Source organism: Ramularia collo-cygni, assembly GCF_900074925.1.
Source record: "Ramularia collo-cygni strain URUG2 genome assembly, contig: RCC_scaffold13, whole genome shotgun sequence".
NCBI classification, from domain to species: Eukaryota; Fungi; Ascomycota; class Dothideomycetes; order Mycosphaerellales; family Mycosphaerellaceae; genus Ramularia; species Ramularia collo-cygni.
The window spans coordinates 163,364-181,127 of NW_019716267.1; the positions used below are offsets into that span (position 1 = coordinate 163,364).

The window sequence follows — 17,764 nt, forward strand, 5'->3', positions numbered from 1 at the left end:
ACATTACAGCTTGGTGGCATTTGACCGCGGCGATTGATATTGCGTTGGAGAAGCTGTTGGGACTCGGTACAGATCTGTCCGTCTTCAAATCTGTGCTGGTGGAATACGATTCTGATGAGGGGGCGAGATACCCTGCTGAAGAGTGGAAGAGATTTTTTGCGAATTTTGGTTGGGAGGGAGTCGATTATCTTGTGTGCAAGCTGCCTGAAGGACATTTTTAAAGATTTGGTCACGCTTTGGTCAGGAATGCTGATGGGAATGTGATTAATGTTCTGCTGGCGGAGTATCGAAAGAAGTTTGGACCGTAAATGACCAGAGGAGCAGTAGTGCTTGTTCTGGTCTTCAGAATAGGGGAATGGAACCATCGAAGTACTGTGCCTATAAGTCTTACATTGTCCGTGTAAATTCGTAGTCTTCTCGCTCGATTTAAGACTCGCATAGTCAATGCAGGGTAGCATCGTAGCCCAAACACTGTTTGCTCCAGCGAGAGCGTGCAATGCAAGGGAGATGATCTTCAGGCGGAGGGCAGTGATACCGGTGCTTATCTCTTGAGAGATCAAAGAACCAAAGTCCAAGACCCATAAGCCTCGAGCTTCGTCTGTGAACTTCATGGTCATCTCATAGAGTTTTCAACCTACATAACGACTGCTAGTGAATCTCTCATTCCAAATGTCTTCTTCTCTGGCGAGAGCGTTCGGTGTAGAAGGGACGATCATCGGGCGGAAGTTCCTCAGACGGGCACTATAGTTGCGTGTTCTTCGCCCATGCTGGATCGGAATGAAGGGTCGATAGCCGCATCGCCCGCGGTTTTTGGAGCTTCTCCAACATCTCCCACTGGCCATAACAATGAGGATAATTCTGTCGTTCTGGAAAGCACTGACTGGAGCGAGACGACCAGTCGATCGATACAACTTCACACTCATTTGACATTTGGCTCCACAATCCTCCACGGTATCTGTCTTTGTCGTTGAGTATGTAGGTAGCAATCTTTCGTATCCTGTCAGTTCCGGTCGCCTACGAGAGTGATTAGCAGACATCAAATCAACCAACCATCACCCTCGGCGTGGGATTCGGTCGTCGCTAGTAGTCGCAGAAAGTCAGCATTCTCTTAGTCCATGGAAAAAGATACTTACATTCCTCCAGTCAGTCTCCGCTGTCTCTGCCGGAACCAATTGCAAGTAGTCGAGAATTAAAATGCTGGATCGCCGAATCTGACCATGGCCCATGTACACTCTGCAGCAGCAAGCCGCCAGACGTCCRGCACTACCAAGAATGATCCACTCGTACCAGTAGTAAACACCGTCAACGCTTTCGAAAGCAAGCTCAAGAGTGATCTGAGCCTCATCCAACAAAAGGGCATTACTTTAGTCGAATTATTGCATACAGCTTACCTGTCCATTCGGGAACGAAGCAATCCACTTGACGACGGAGGAGTAGAGGCGGTTGTTCAAGCAGTACAGTGGGTAAGAAATCGACTCTCTGTTGAAAAGGCTTGACTAGAATGAGTTTCGATCCCTYGATAGATGTCTTCCTCGGCAATGATGCATTAGTCGAGGATTCCATGGAGGATACCGAAAGGAAGAAGCGAAAGTCTCACTTGTCCATATGAATTCCAAGAAGACGCCTATGAAGTCCTGGATGAATGGAGTGAACACGATTCGACGATGATGCTTCGTGCAGCTGGTATAGCTGAGTTCTGAAGATCGTCTTGATGTTCGAAGTGATATCACCCAGCGCTTGCATATTGCCTGCCAGAGCATAATGGCAAGGTCATGTGTGATCGATCATAATTGAAAGTATCCGTTTTCCGTATTGTTTAATGACTCCCACTTTGGAGGTCGAATTCCCATGCTGAACGTCCACCTTATGAGTCGCGAGTCTCAGGTAATGTTCTTCCTCAAAGGATAGAAGGGATGACGAGACCTGGCGTAGTACCGCATATGTCATTCGAACGCGGTCTGTGTGGAAACGAGAATGTTGCGATAAGTCCGGATTTGGGATGGGTGAGTAATTCGAGGGAATTGGAGCATGTAGTCTTTTTCCAAAAGTCAATGTCTTGCAGCGAGAATCTTCCAGGTCTTGACAAATGATCAACAGTCTCTTTTTTTCATGCGCAACGGACAGAGACATACTATACTGTATAAGCATCAGCGCAACCTGCTAGAGGATCATTCCGTACTACCCGTAGTCCAGCGCATAGAAATACAAAACCAAGCATGAGACCAACAAAATGTGCAAGGCAGATGCCCGATCCGTTATTGATAGGCCCAGGTAAGTTCTCTCGCAAAAGGACCGACATTATACCATGATGCTAAAGTCTCGATGAGTAACCTCACTCGTCTATGCTTCAACCTGCTCCGAGGAAATGAGCTTTTCAAAGTGCCGCCTGTATGGAATCTCCCGGTCCAGCATGCAGTAGCAGCGACGCGCAAGAAGCAGGATTCGCCTGTTCCTCAGGTAAAGCCGCTTGATCTCACAATCGCCACTGTCAAGAACTTCAACAAGAAGTAAATCAGGCAGCTTTCCAAACTCCAACGATCCGGGCTCGACCTGTTGAAGCAGTGGTTCAAGGATAGCGATGTGACCACTTGTAGCGTAGGAAGCATTAGCCAGTGCATCTCGCTCCTCAGAAAAGCTTTCTACCTGAAAAATATTGAGCCAGAGATGGTCAAAGTCGCCAGAGTGCTTGCCACACTCAACAATAACGGCAATGCGGCTTCGATTCGGATCCTCAGCATACAGAAATGATGGCACCATTCAAATGCAGATCGATCTCAGAGATTGGCATGAGTTGGAGCAGGTCCATACTCATTAGGCCGCGGTATTCTCCATGCTGTTCCACGAGTGCGCCCACGCATATCTTCATCTGTTCTGCTGTGATGGAGAGCCGCATATTCTTGATGGATGAATGCGGAATAGAAAGTCGCTATGGAGACTAGGAACAGGCGATGACATTATCTGGTCTCATCATACTGCGGGTTTGGATTTGGTTCTTGATGAGAATTTCGCGTTGGGAGCTGACCTTGGGGTATTTCGGTACCTGGTGAGAGAATGCAACGCGGAAGATGCTATGTAGTACGACCCGGCAGAATGGCAACAGTTTTTCGAACTGCCCTCGTGGGAATAAATTGATGACTTAATGGGAAAGTTGAACGAGGACGAATGTGCCTGCTTGGAGTGGTATCTCATAGATACGACTGACAAGCCGGTCATCATCGTGTTCAGGTAAGAGTACGAAAAGGCGGCGGTTGTGAGGGGATTTCCTGGACTTTGGGGCGTTCCGTATTGTGACTCGCCGGAGGCGCCTGTCCAAGGCATGTTTTCTTAGCTAGTGGGAAAGATGATCGCATAAGCATAGGCTGAGCGCAGTGTCATCCAGCAATGACTATGACGTGACACTGCATGGCGAGTTTAGTAGAGAGGCATTTGTCTTGCGCACACACCTGGCTGCGCTCGTGCGACAAAATCTGGAACAACCATCGGCATTCGTGTAATGCTTCCATCGTATATGTCTTTTCTGTGGTAAACCGCCGCGAGCCAGCTAATTCAAATAGGAACGTCCGCGAGAACCGAGCAAAGTAGTCCTGCTGGATGGGTCCAGGTGAATAGACGCCCAAGATCGGCCACATGAAAGGAACAGCGTCGGTAAACAGAGGCATTGTTGGTATTGCTTGTCACCAAGATCACTCTCGAATGCTCTGCCTGTATTTCCACTGATGGTCCTTCGAAAGAAATGTCAAAGCGGATGTCCGGAAGATCTTGTTGTAATTGAGAGAAGGCTGCATTCTCGCCAGCTATCGAGATCGTCGTCTTCCCGTAACGAATGGCAGAGTTCTTGATCGCTGTCTCCATCCACCTTGTTTCTGACTCGTCTGCGGTGTGTGATAATTTCAAGCATGTTGACATCTCTCAGATCTAGGTAAGCGTATGAAGGGCTGTTACTTCATCGTCGCTTCATGAGCAAGCTTCTGCACGACAATTTCATGGACTTTTAGCCTTATTGTCGGCAGCCTGGCCATGCTCACCATGTCGATGAGAGGAAATGGAGGAGCATGTTGGGATGATGTTGTGTGTGGAAAAGATGAAGAAGGCCGGCGGGCCAAGATCGCGCACGCCATCGGCAGGCATGCATGCATGCATCCCCTCGGTGGAGYAATTGCCGAGCTGCCTACAACACATCGTCTGCCAGGCGACGACGTACAGCACAACAACACGATCGTTCTCGAGATTTTCTAACATTACAGAGTCGGGAAGCGTTGTTTGAACAATATCGAAGGCAAGAAGCGACTGGCGACACGATGCCACCAAATGGCATGGCCGACAATCGCTACGTCCTYAGCAAGCCCAGCCACCAGTCCAATGACCTTCCGAATGGTATCGCAGGGAGCAATGGTACAGAATCGCTGAATGGAACAAAAGAGCTACCCAATGACATATCCAATGACACATCTYCTCACACCAACAACCACCTCCCAAACGGAACTCCCTCTCACGCCAAGTCTCAAGAGACAACTCAACCTCCAACTCCAGAAAAGAAGAAACTCATCCTCAATGCCTTTGTCGAAATGTGCTCGGGTCACCAGTCTCCTGGTCTATGGCGACATCCCGAAGACAAGTCTTCCAACTTCAACAGATTAGACCACTGGACCTCCCTCGCCCAACTCCTCGAACGCGGCTCATTCCACGGAATCTTCATCGCCGATGTCCTAGGCGGCTACGACGTCTACGGTGGACCCAAGAATCTCACTCCAGCAATCAAATCCGGAGCGCAGTGGCCCGTCAACGAACCTCTTTCCGTCGTCCCCGCAATGGCGGCAGTCACCAAATCCATCGGCTTCGGCGTAACGATAAGCACAAGTTACGAACAACCCTACCATCTAGCCCGCCGTCTCTCAACAGCAGACCACCTCACAAATGGACGAGTAGCCTGGAACGTCGTGACCGGCTATCTAGACTCCGCAGCTCGCAACCTCACCAACGGCGCCAACCAAGCCGACCACGACGAACGCTACGCAATCTGTGAAGAATACATGGACGTAGTCTACGCCCTCTGGAATTCCTCCTGGAGATCCGACGCCGTGCAACTCAATCGCAGCACAGGAATCTACACAGATCCCTCCCTGGTTCGAGAAATCAATCACCAAGGAAAGTACTTCCAAGTCCCCGGTCCTCATTTCTGCGCCCCATCTCCACAACGCACCCCAGTCATAATGCAAGCCGGAACCTCCAAAGCAGGAAAATCCTTCGCGGCAAAACACGCAGAAGCAATTTTTGTCTCGGCACACGCTCCTATAAGTGTAGCATCCAGCATCGCAGAAATTCGCTCCGCAGCAGCAGCTTCCAACGGCCGCGATCCCACTTCCATCAAAGTCCTGGCCAAATTCTGCCCGATTTTGGGWCGTACGCAAGAAGAAGCGGAAGGCAAGTATCGAGATTACATTCAATATGGCGACTATGAAGGCGCACTTGCATTATTCGGGGGTTGGACGGGAGTGGATATGGCTCCTTATGCAGATGATGAGGAATTGAGATATGTAGAGAGTAATGCGATAAGAAGTTATATTGAAGGTTTGTTGAAGACTGCACCTGAGGTTAATGGTGGGAAGTGGACGAAGAGGACGTTGGCGGAACATATCATGGTTGGAGGGTTAGGTGCTACATGTATTGGGACGGCAGAGGTCGTGGCTGATGAGATGGAACGATGGGTTCGGGAAGGTGGAGTTGATGGGTTTAATATTGTAGGTTACACACCCTCTATGTTTTTGAGAAACCTACTGATTGGTGATCCAAGGCATATGCCCTCATGCCGCAGACTTTCGAGGATGTAGTAGAGATTCTCATCCCAGAGCTGCGAAGAAGAGGCATCTTTTGGGAAGATTACGCCGTACCAGGAGGAACCTATCGAGAAAATCTACTGAACAGTCCTGGACAGAGCGAGCCCGTGTCTGAGCATCCTGCTGGGAAGATGATCTGGCGGCCTAGCGATGAGGAAGTTGAGAAGAAGGTCGAGGGGAAAGTCGAGAGGAAGGCTGAGCCCGCAGGACAGGAAAACGACGCAGTCTCTTCTCGACGAGAGCGGGAGGCGATGTTCGAGGCTTGTAGATGATGTGTGAAAACCTCAACGCAACACATCGAGAGCTCACAGGAACCATCTCAATGTCGCAATGTAATGCAGAAACAGCACCCTTGTCTCATCAACATTAGCGCCTCTACACTATCAATCTCAGCATACCACGATTCATACTCGAAGTTGCCTTTCTCTATTCATCTAACCATGGCGCCACCTCCGTCTTCCGGATACTCGGTTTTTCCTCGAACCTGAGAATGATATCGTCCAGACGACTGAGAGTCCTCCCTCCAGCTGCTTCTCCTTCCTGGCTCATCCTCCTCGCCACAATTGAGCAACTCACGCAAGCAGCAGTAGCAAGTCACCCATCCTCTGAGCGTGGAGGGCTGCTATACTTGCAAAGTCGTTGACAAAGCACATCCTTGTGAATGGAACTTCGTAGGTGGACGCCCTAGGTGGAAGTTTCCCTCCCCAATAAGAACAGTACAGAAAACCCGGCCTGGAGAATAGACTGGACACGGCTCTCGCATCACCAAGCAAATTCCGACCAGCAAGAAGGTTTCTTCCCACTGGACTCTTCCTTGCCGTAAGGCAGCCACACAGCACTCTGCGAGAAGAAGCCCTCACACAATTTCAAGGCCGCAATATTCACCCACCCTTTACAATAGATCAGTATCTCAGTACTCTCCAAATGAAGAGCCCTCGTCCTCATACCAGAACTCTGATCCGTGGGAAAGTCCTGCCCCTTCAGCCATGAAAGCCGTCCATTACCAAGCCGTTCTTCGATTGCTTCTCCTCAAGACCGATCGGATTCGTCTCTCAGTGCTCCCCAAACAAAGAACCCCAATTCTCATCCCAGAACTCTTATACATGGTACACTCCTACTCCTACACTCATGAAAGCCATCCATCCGCGCATGAACTACATCAAGTCGTTCTTCGATTTCTTCTCCTCAGGACCGATCAAATGTCTCAATGCTCCCCAACCGAAGAACCCTCGTCCTCATCTTAGAACTCTCATCCATGGTATACTCCCGCTTCTACACTTATGAAAGCCCTCCATCCAACCAACCATCCATCCATCCATGCAAGCAAAGCACCCACCACCTCCCCCTTCAATTCGTTTTCTTCGGGTCCCCTCTCCCAGCCTCCTCCTCCACAACTGTGACTCCCTCCACACAGAACCCGCCAATCTGAAATATATATATCCACCCGATCGATATGAAAATTACTGGGAATCTGAACTCGTCCCCCGCCTCGGAAGATCAGTACGGGTTCACCTACGCCAGGGATTTACTCATCTATTCGCTTGCAGAAAGAAAGTAATGTGAAGTGAAGGAAAAGACTGCGAAGAATCTGAGTCGCGAGATCCTTGTGGGAAGTATGAGAGATAGCTATTATCGAACCATACAGGGCTTTAGATGTCAAAACAAGGCGGATATCCAATCAGGGAATGCCCACACATCACCTCAACTCAAAGAAATGAGACCAACAATCGCCCTTCCCGAAAAGACCAGTGAACGCCCTATAGCTTTCCAGAAGTAGAGCCTTTCATCATCAGTTCAGGACTCCGATGCATGGTAAAGTCCTCTGTCCAATCCTCAGTACCTAGTTGCCAGCTCTTCCTCCCCAGGACAAGTCCATGCCTGCCCGCCGCTTCTAACACACCCCGCAACACCTCACGCAAGCAAAACATCAATCCACCACAAGTGAAACAGGGCATCAATACAACATTACCCGCTCGCTGTTCATATACACCCTCCGACTACAACAGAAGACCTCTTTAAACAGACCAAACCAGTCAGTCTCTCATTGCCTCAGTCCTCGGGGTGGAATAATAGGCGGAGGAGGAGAATCTCTTTAATTCATCGCTCATACAATCGTAAACCTCATTTATCGAACCCACCACCACCATTCATTTCTCCCATTWCTACTACCTTACTCCTCGACAACAACACCTTCCCACTCCTCCATTTCGCTCAGTAATCGCACATACTCCTCAGGAACTAACCCCTTCTCGCCATTCTCATTCTCGGCGACCAGCCAGCCCAAACCATGCCGGTAACTAACCATGATGATTTCCCGCTCCCTGATCCTCAGTTCATTGTCGTTCTCGGGTTCAAAGTCGTAGAGCGCCAGACTGGGTCCGTTGTAGAGTTCCTCGTCTTCGGGCCCGAGGCTCTCGCGCTGAGGGGAGCTGTGCTGGAAGTCTTCAAGATCGAGAGGGAGGTCGCTGTCCACCATCCGCGATTGCAGATGGGGAAGTTGTGCCTCGTGGAACGCCCGGCTGGGTAGGGTCTGTGTGGCGGCGACATGCGAGTCTCTTCTCGGCCTGGTCTGCTGCGAGAGGGAGAGTGAGTACATGTCATCTTCCAAATCGCCTGTCTCGGAAGGTTCCATGCCTCGACTCGCGCGAAGGGCTTCTCGGCCGGCTGGATCGGAATGTCCGCCATTTTCATTACCTTGGTGATAGCTGCCGCGCTTCGAAGCGTTGCTCTCTCCACGTCTACGTCCACGCTCATAGCTGAATGTGTCGGCGAAGGATCTGCTCTTGCGGTGCTGCTTCTTGATGGTCTGTGGGGTGGTGGTGTTGTTCCAGCCCACGTCTTCCTCGCGGAAGGACGTGCTGGGCAGGGGCTGCATGTCTTCGTACATGGCGCCGTCGCCGCCCCAGATTCCGGGCACCCAGTGACCACCATCGCCGAGTCCACTGTTGTAGGTGGACGTTTCAGCGGAGTCGGACAAGCGACGGTGGCTGTTGGAGTGACGATATGGACCCGGGGCGTCGCCGTTGCGACCCGGTGTGAAGCTAGGAGCTGTGGCGCTGAGGCCATAGCCGGGAGGCAGCTCGTCCTCTTCAGGCATGTGGCTTGGGCTGCCGTTGTGAAGGTAATGGTGGGTTGGGAAAGCGAAGTCGCGGATGATGGTAGTGTAGAAGAGTGGGCGGGGAGCCGGCTCGACATACGCTGGAGCCATGCTGGCTTCACCTTGGCCGTTGTCAATGGTGCTATTGTTGGTGTCGGCCGAGAGGGGGCTCAAGTGCTTGTGTTGCTCCGATTTGAAGCTGTTGGAATTGATCACCGACGAGGGATCTTGAAACTCGGCCCAGCGCGAGTGCAGGTCTTCCTGACTGGGCGTGGTGACGGCGAGTTTGCCCTTGTTCTTGGCCAATCCCAAGCGCGACACCTTCTTCGTGAGCGGCGGTGGTGGCAGTGTCGTGTCGCTGGTGGAAGACGAACTGCTGCCGTTGCGATCAATGGAGGACGCCACGGCACGCGGGCGCTCCACCGTGTACTGGTCGTCGTCGTCGGCGGCCATCTTGCTGGTGTTGTGAAGGTTGTGTTGGTGGGGATTGTCGAGGTTGGTGGTGAAATTCAGCGAGTCGTCTAGCGGAGGGGCAGACATGGCCGTTGCCATGCTGGGGATGGATGACTCCTCTGGTGGGGGTGACCAGTGAGATATAAAGTCGTCGCCGTGTATGCGCTCGCTCGTCGTGCCTATATTCTCGATGCGCCGTCTCCGTCTTTCGCCCCCGAACACTGTCTCCAATGGCCAGCAATGTCGCAATGTCCTCCTTTTTTATACTATTACAACACACACTATCCCTCTCTGCTCTTTCAATGACAGTGGTATCTTATATCCAAACGACCAACAGCGCGGCACAGCACGGCGTTGCCCTCCTCCGTGGGATGGTGGAGTAGGGAWAGGGAAGATGCAGCGTGAGATCGTCTCCGGCCGCACGGGAAACGAGAGGTCAGTCGTGCAGCAGCCAGCCCAGCCAGGAAGCGCTGCTAATAATAGTCCTTCCAGTCTAGCCCCTTCAATTCATGCAACGAGGCGGGTACAACACAGTGATGCTGGCGAACAACAACAACGACAACGACGGCAACAACAAAAGATGGTATACCACGAGAAAAGAGAGTGTGTCCTTGCTGGCTTACCCTTTCCCCAGACCGATAAGCGCAGCGATCGCAATACTGGAAAAGACAAATCTCACACTTTTAACGTTCTTCTTCCTCGTTCTTGGGCGCCCGGTTCGGCTTCGATCGCTTCTTCTTCGTTGGTCCGACCACGCAGCTTGTACCAAGGTACCTCGCGATCCGCCGTTTCACCAGCGAAGCTCTAACTCTCAACCTGAAACAATCTCCACACCCATGCCTGACAAGACGGCTGGGCGGTCTCGGCAGGTGAAAGTATACCATGACTGTAGCCAACGACATCTTGACGGAGCGGTGAAAGTCACAACTCACCCACATCTACTGAATGAACATTTATTATCAACATGAGCAAGAAGAATTTTGACCTGGTCAAGCATATTCAACACCCCCYCTCACCCTTTCTTCCAACAAACACCACACTGTAACATGTCCACCTCACCCACCAACACAGCATCAATCCTGAAACCCCACATCACCTCCTTCCTCCACCGCAGAGACCCACCCAAGACATTCTGTCCCTCCGAAGTTGCCCGCGCCCTCTCACCTGCACATCTTCACTCCCTCGGCTGTCAAGAATGGCGGGATGCCATGCCTCTCATCCGAGAAGTCATCTGGGAGATGCGCGCGGATGGAGCGTGTGAAGTCACGCAGAAAGGTGAGGCTTTGGGAGAGGAGGTCGGTGTGGGAGATGTAAAGGGTCCGATTCGCGTGAGAAGGGCGGCGGGATGAAACCTGTGTGGTGTTTGGAGAGCCGGAGACGGGGTTGTTTCCTCGTTTGCGTATTACAGTACTGAGCTATTCTGGTGCTGAATTCTGGAATGGCATCGTGTTGCAGAAGTCGGCATGCGGAAAAGGCCATGTTCGAAACATCTTCTTACCCTCACCAGCATTGCATTGTTCCTACGTTGGTCACTCGGCCATCATCTCCAGGCAATAATAGCTTACGGACTTTGCAGTCTTGGTTGTTGAAACGCTAACTATCCAAGACGTCTTCGTGACGCTTCGGATGAAACGTCCTTTTACTRTCGGGAAATGCTTGTTGCTCACGTTTGCGGGTGTCACTGCATGTCTGACAGCGAGGTTGAAACTTGACCGTCGGATGTAACATGGCCACTTGGGATATGGACAACACATGTCCTTGTTGCGTGATGCATCCTCTCGGGAATGATGGGAAGATATTCCCCTCAGATGCGGATTACGAACTCGTTGCCCTAGCACCACTTTTGCTGAGGCGGGCTGTTAACTCCATCAGCAGGGCAGCGTGAAGATGGTGAGGTTGACGATGGATGTGTCTCGAGCACACTCATGGCTGCCAGGAACGACATCTTCGCCCACCTTCTGAACAATTTCCCTACAATAAATCTCGATCCGCCTCACTTTGTGCTCGTTGACCTCCCACCGCCCTCAAGTGCCACAGAGACCCTTCGCCATCGCCAGCTTGAGCCTGAAGGCGCCGAGATTGCGGGAGTTGAAGCTCCCGGAGATGTACGCGAAGCTACGGCAGCTACATATTGCTCATCTACATGATGATCTCGGGAAATCATGACAACACAATCGATATCAAAGCGGCCGTCCGACAACCTTCCGTCGTGACCCTTTCGCGATCCTTACAGCATGGCTGGAATATCACCCAAGGAGCAGAATGATGCTCCCCTCTTCTTCTCTCGCGAAGTGATGCACCACAATGTATCCTGCGATGACTTGGGATACAGATATGTCATCGGGACCAACTCTGACATGGCTTGAATACATGGTTCTTGAACCACGGCGCCAACTTATACTTCAGTTGCYAGCTGCACATAACACCCTGACGGCTTCAAATATATACCGTTACCAATCATCTAGCAAGGACTAGACTTGAGGGTTTWGTTTAACTACTTCTCCGAGCAGGGGGAACGATTTCTCCATCGATGACGCTCGAGGAAGCACGGCTCTAGAGATTACTGAGAAAGAAGTATGACAATCGCGACTCTGATTCCATGCGCTGAGAAGAATTCATTGGAGAGGGTGTAGGAATCTGTACTAATGATCTTGATTGAACACTATCTCAAATTTTTCTCTGCAAGTGGCAACGATGAAGAGGTTCGTGCTAGGCAAACACCTCAAGTGCACTCGGAGTGTATCTTCATACGCAGAGGAGGGCCAAAGTATCCAACGCCTTGAGGTTGTATTAATTGGATCAGTTGCGCTCAGTCTGAGAGCATCTTGCTAAAGACATCGTTCCAGGTTGGTTTGGTTTCGACCCTAAGGAGTTGAGGTCGAGATATTTTCTGGAAGCAGCTCTGTGGGGATTGAACTCCTTGAAGGTAGATATGTTTGAGTTGAACAGTTTCGATGAACGACTTTTCGGTGATAAAAGTCGCTCCAGGGCATATATGTCAGTCAAATAAGTCGACTCGCGCTTGATTACGACAGCGAATGCGAAGTACGTCGTTCTGATACCTCATCTTCAATCAATCTGTTTATGAATACAATCCATCATAATCTGATCAAAACCCACACCACTTCTCGTCCCTACTGAAGATCCGGGAATTTCCTCAAGAAGCTACAAAAAGTCACACAAAGTTAGCACAACCACCCACAATCTGGACCAAACATTAACAAAAAACTTACTGGCTGGGACACTCATATCCTCCGGGGTTATTCTGCAAATACAACTGATGATACTTCTCCGCATCCCACCACTGACCCGCAGGTAAGATTTCCGTCACAACGCCACCTTTCCACCACTGCTCATTGACCTTCTTCGTAACCTCCTCCGCGACCTTCTTCTGTTCATCATCATGATAGAAGATTCCACTTCGGTATTGACTGCCCGTATCCGGTCCCTGGCGGTTCGTGGTGGTAGGATCATGCATCTTGTAAAAGTACTCGAGGAGGGTTCTGTAGGACACTTTCTCGGGGTCGAAAACGATCTGGCAGGCTTCGGCATCTACATCATCAAAACCCCAAGTATCAGCAGACATTTTCACTCCGTATATCCCCATATATCCCTTATTATCATAAAAGATACTCACGTCCAGTCCGCCCGCTACAAACAGCCCTATAGCTAGGCTCATCGACTTCGCCGCCAATATATCCGACCCTGGCATCCAACAATCCCTTGTCTTTGAAATCATGTCGATACATGTGTTCAATTCCCCAGAAACATCCCGCGGCCAGAGTAGCTTTCTGCGCGCCTTCCGGCAACGTCATGGTGGATGTGGCGGACGTTTCGGGGTTGAAGTGCATGGTGGACGAGGAGAAGGGCCGGAAGAGGCGTTGGAGGAAAGTGGACATGGTGTAGGCGCTGAGGAGGCCGAGGAAGAGGAAGGTGAGTTGAGTGGTGGGCTTCAGTTTGGAGGTGTCAGTGAAGTGTATAAGCTTGTGATGTGGTGTAAGGAGGTTAAAGGTGAGCGAGGAGGTTGTTGTTGCTACCTTGGGAAGTTATCGAAGCTGCAAGGGTCGAGGTGGCATTGWTGTCATGCATTTGCGGGCACTTTTTCGCCACTCCACTTTCACTTTGTTGCTGATCAATGCCACCCGAATGTCTCTACAAAGACCAAGTCACGCAAAACCTCACATCTTGCACTTCCGATACATTCGAAATGCAGCATAGTAGAAATGAACCCCATCATCTAATTAGGCAAAACTTCAGCGCAACAATCAACTCTTCACATTCCCTCAAAGGGGTGGGGTATATCTATATTACTTAAGGTGTCATCATACGCTCAAACTCAGTCCGGAGTGCTCCCACATGCAAAAGATCACAACCCACGCAATGCTGCCTTTCCTCCCACGACAACCTGTCGGTTTCATCACATTACTGCACACTTCTCCTTGCCTGCCTTCTCCGGAATCCACACCGACATGGCGTCCACATCCGGACCACCAGTCTTGCCAAACTCTTCCACCCTCTCCTTCTTCTTCGTCGAAAACAACCCTTTTTTGTTCTTCTTGCCCCCCGCTGAACCTGAACTCCCCGGCTTGACAGCAGGAGCAGGAGGTCTCCATCCAGTGATGGGATGTGCTTGAACTCCCGCTCTCCCGTCTTGAATTGGCTGCTGTCGGAGAGGGATTTGGTCGAGGGGCACTGTAGCCGGGAAAAGGCTTGCGCTGGTTTGGCTATCGACATCCACATGATGGTTACCGTTCCCATTGCCGTGCGCATGGGAGCCGTTCACATTCACATTCGCCTGAGCAAGGGCTTTCGCATTCACACTTGCCTGCGCATTCTCAGCAGCAGCCATTCGGAACGCCAGAATATGCGGCGGCAATCTCCTCCCATCGTGTACCAAACTCCGCTGGTGCGCTGAAGGTCCGTATCCTCCAGCAGTAGAAGCGCTAACAACACTGGCATTTCTACTCTCCGTCCCTGGCTGTTGCAAATGCTGCTGCGAAAAGCGATTCGGGTTCGCATTCGCACTCATCCTTCGCATGTCCAACGGTGATATTGTCCGACTCGGAGCGACCGGAGAGATGATATCCCATCCCGCTTCATCTTCTTCTTGCACGGACCCCGCATAGTGTGTTCCGAAAGCGGACGAAGCTCCTGCGCGACTCCCACTTCGGGATTCATTCGCTGGGAGTGGAGAGACGGCATTGCTGTATGCCCTCTGCAGGCTTCTTGGCAGGAAGTTCGGGGTGCCATATGGACCAGGTCTCAATTGCTGCTGATGCGCACTGACAGATTCGAGTGTCCGCGTACTTGCCGCTGGACTGGCAGGTCGGTAAGACTCTCCTCCTCGTAGCGTCGGATAGAAGGAGGAGTTGTTCGTTGTCGACACTGAACGAATGCTCGCCGCGGGTCCATTTGCAGGGGATGCGGAGCGGCCGAGGTGGAAATCTAGACTTGGTGAGGGGCGAATGCTTGCTGCCGAGGGTGGTGTGTTGGTAGCAGGGCGGAAGTGTTGGTCCGCGGTGAAGCTCTCGCTCAGGGCAGGAGGTGAGATGGACTCTGCGGAGTCTGGAGTAAGCCCTGACGAGGGTTTCCCCGGGAGTGCAGCTGGCGTCTCCAATCCAGCCAGAGCACGGAAACGTTGGGGCAGAGGAGCATTCGGCTCTTCAGTATACTCCGGCAGGGGAAGAAAGTTCCCATTGGAATCAACAGAAATCCTCTCTCGACTTCTCTCTTCAAGAGCTTGATATCGATGCCGTTGCGCATTGGAAGCAGCTCTTTGAAGACTTGCCTGCGATCTGGGTGCACCTTGCACATACGGTTCTTCGTAGCTCTCCGATTGCTCACCATTTTCCATTAGATCGGGGAGACTCCTCGCACCTTCAGATTGTAGCGTTCCAATCGAAAGCATACTCGTTCGTGCGCTCCTCCCACCCATCGCACTCGGCCCTCTTCGCAGGTGAGTGTTGTATGTTGTCGCTGCCCTTCCGAGCATGGTAGGTCTCTGACTGAGTCCTCCCCGCTCTCTTTGATTGACCGTCCGCTTCCTCACAAGCGCAACTTGTTCAGCAACATCCACCTGCTCTTCCTCCAAAGTTTGAGGCGGACTCTTCCCCAAAGTCAGACTGAAAGTCTGACCTGGTTGTCCTGCAAATTGCGGATCAAAGTCGAAAAGAATGATTCTTCCGCCCTCGATATCCTCCACACTCTCTTCACTAATCCCCGATTCGCTCACGCCTCCAGGACTTGTAACGATCAATCTGCCTTTGACAGAGTTTAAAGTATCCGCAGGCGAGGGCAATGCCGCAGAACTGTGCACCCATCGCACCTCACTGAACGGACATCCATACCCTTCATCCAATTCATGGTCAATGCTATGCGCTTCCACTGGTATACTCTCATCAACTTGTTTCCTTGGGACGATGTACAAGCGGATTGTGCGATCATTGACAATCATGGCAACCGTGTCTCCGTGTTCGTCAATCGCAGGACAGCTGTGGATTGCTGCTCCCAGCCCTCCACATGTTGACAGCGGCGGGTCAATCACAACTGGGAACTCTGCATTCCCGTAGTGCATATCTGCGACATGAAGCAGGCCAAAGGTGTCCTCCAGTCCGTTCCATGCGAAGAGTCGATCGTTGCAGGTTGTCCGTGCATCGCGCATGAATGTTGCGTGACTACTGTTGCGGATATTTTCAGGGTGGAGGAGCTCAGAACACCATGCCTCCTTGAGTTCTGCGTGTGTAGGAGTTCCCTCCGCYGCTGAGGGAAAGACGGGAACCGACACAACCACAGTCGAAGAGACGTTGATTCTTGTTGTGGTCCCCAATAAAGTCGACCCATCCTCTGAGAAGGTCATCCGGTCCATCCTGATCGACCTCACAGCTCTCCTGTCCGTGGGCAACGCACTAGCATCCAGCGAGAAGATCTCAACACCACCCTCATACGCAGCAGCCAGGAGACCACCCGTAGGAGCCAGCGCAATGCAACTCGAATGGAAATCCAGCTTGATTGTCCGTGTTCTCTTGACTTCATGTTCAAGATCGTAGATGTTGACCGTATGACCATCGGTCAAAATGGCCATGATATTTCCTTCGTCGGTGAGCTCCACCGCCAAAGGCCTTCTCTTCAATGCATAGTCCTGGCTAATGCCTACAGGCAGCGCTGCAGTCTGCAACAGATACAACCTCGCACTGTTGTAAGCCGCGATCCTCCTCCCGCCAGGTGAGATGGAGAACCCAAAGGCCTCTCCGGTGGGAAACCCTGCAGAAGCCGTCGCTGTATTCGACACCAGCTTGATGATGTGTATCCGTGGACGGTTCGGCTCGTCATCTTGTAGGGATTGCCAACTATATCGTAGTCGCTCCTTGTTCGAGGGTATTTGGGTGGTGTTGTAGGGGTTGTGCGAAGATCGTGTGGATGTGCGGCGGTGGGAAGGCGGACTATGCATCGGCGCCTTGGCGAGAGAAGCGCGGCTGTTGTTCGCGGAAGGGACGGCGTGATAGCTGAGACGTGAGCCTTGTTGGAGGACGGGGGRGTTGTTGTTGGTGGCGGTGCTGGGCGTGATGGGAACGGCTAGACTGTCTCGCGTTTCTGAAGCATTGTCGTCGGATGTGATCGTCGTCGTCTGCCCATTTGATTGTGAGTGTATCGGTTGTTGTAAGCTGCTCGGATGTGGTGGTGGGTCTTGCTGGCCTTGCTGGTCCTGCTGATCTGACGTGGGTGCTGATGAAGAGGCCGTACTACTGGTAATGGCATGGTGCTGCTGGGGTTCCCCTTCGTGGACAAGTGAAACGTTTGGCTGGGGAGATGGCTCGGTTGGGCGTTCCAAGCCTCGTAATGAGGTTTTGTGCGACTCAGAGGTGGAGGGCGTGGGCTGAAGGTGAAACGACGGTGAATCCGGTCGTCGGTGGTGGGATGGAGACCGAGACTGCGATTGTGACAGCGTCGATGTCGATGGGGTTTGCAACATTTCCGCATCATCCTCCTCCAGGTCCTCTTCCTCCTCCTCGATATCGCTAACCTCGTGCTCGTCAAACGTGTATCCGTATTTCCCTCCCAGCTGCATGCCGTGATCCTGCGACTTCTGCACCACCGCCCCTTGGACCGCCTGTCCTTCACGCAGCTCCGTCCCCGGCTCCAATTCCTCCATGTCGTCGGAAGCAGCAGTCAGAGGCCAGTTCGGACGATCCCATATGTTCTGCACCTCCTCCGGCGCAAAGCTCACAGTCCGTCTCCGCTGCTCCACCGCGCCCGTCCCATCGCGTAGGGTGATCGCGGCGCTTTGAGGCCGTTTGGAGGAAGAAAAGGGCATCTCAAAACACAGCACGCCTCAAGACGAGGCTTGGAGAAAGAGGGTGTTTCCGCATGCACGAAGTCTTAC

General features: G+C 51.9%; 6 protein-coding genes; 3 read left to right on the forward strand and 3 right to left on the reverse strand.

Annotated features, from left to right (window-relative positions):
* Positions 1-2,230: 2,230 nt before the first annotated feature.
* Positions 2,231-2,511, forward strand: RCC_08004 (uncharacterized protein; the record flags this gene model as incomplete). XM_023773256.1 has 2 exons in its annotated part: positions 2,231-2,271; positions 2,328-2,511. 2 exons carry the CDS (start codon positions 2,231-2,233, stop codon positions 2,509-2,511), a joined length of 225 nt encoding a protein of 74 aa, XP_023629024.1.
* A 1,787-nt stretch (positions 2,512-4,298) lies between these two features.
* RCC_08005 (probable coenzyme F420-dependent N5,N10-methylene tetrahydromethanopterin reductase and related flavin-dependent oxidoreductases) lies at positions 4,299-6,106 on the forward strand (the record flags this gene model as incomplete). XM_023773257.1 has 2 exons in its annotated part: positions 4,299-5,738; positions 5,792-6,106. The coding sequence occupies 2 exons, from the start codon at positions 4,299-4,301 to the stop codon at positions 6,104-6,106; spliced, it is 1,755 nt and encodes a 584-aa protein (XP_023629025.1).
* A 1,898-nt stretch (positions 6,107-8,004) lies between these two features.
* Positions 8,005-9,483, reverse strand: RCC_08006 (uncharacterized protein; the record flags this gene model as incomplete). The annotated part of the gene is made up of 1 exon (XM_023773258.1): positions 8,005-9,483. The coding sequence occupies one exon, from the start codon at positions 9,481-9,483 to the stop codon at positions 8,005-8,007; it is 1,479 nt and encodes a 492-aa protein (XP_023629026.1).
* A 947-nt stretch (positions 9,484-10,430) lies between these two features.
* Positions 10,431-10,733, forward strand: RCC_08007 (uncharacterized protein; the record flags this gene model as incomplete). The annotated part of the gene is made up of 1 exon (XM_023773259.1): positions 10,431-10,733. The coding sequence occupies one exon, from the start codon at positions 10,431-10,433 to the stop codon at positions 10,731-10,733; it is 303 nt and encodes a 100-aa protein (XP_023629027.1).
* Positions 10,734-12,518: 1,785 nt separating this feature from the next.
* On the reverse strand, positions 12,519-13,283 carry RCC_08008 (related to peptide methionine sulfoxide reductase; protein-methionine-S-oxide reductase; the record flags this gene model as incomplete). XM_023773260.1 has 3 exons in its annotated part: positions 12,519-12,549; positions 12,618-12,936; positions 13,022-13,283. 3 exons carry the CDS (start codon positions 13,281-13,283, stop codon positions 12,519-12,521), a joined length of 612 nt encoding a protein of 203 aa, XP_023629028.1.
* Positions 13,284-13,801: 518 nt separating this feature from the next.
* On the reverse strand, positions 13,802-17,695 carry RCC_08009 (uncharacterized protein; the record flags this gene model as incomplete). The annotated part of the gene is made up of 1 exon (XM_023773261.1): positions 13,802-17,695. The coding sequence occupies one exon, from the start codon at positions 17,693-17,695 to the stop codon at positions 13,802-13,804; it is 3,894 nt and encodes a 1,297-aa protein (XP_023629029.1).
* Positions 17,696-17,764: the final 69 nt, after the last annotated feature.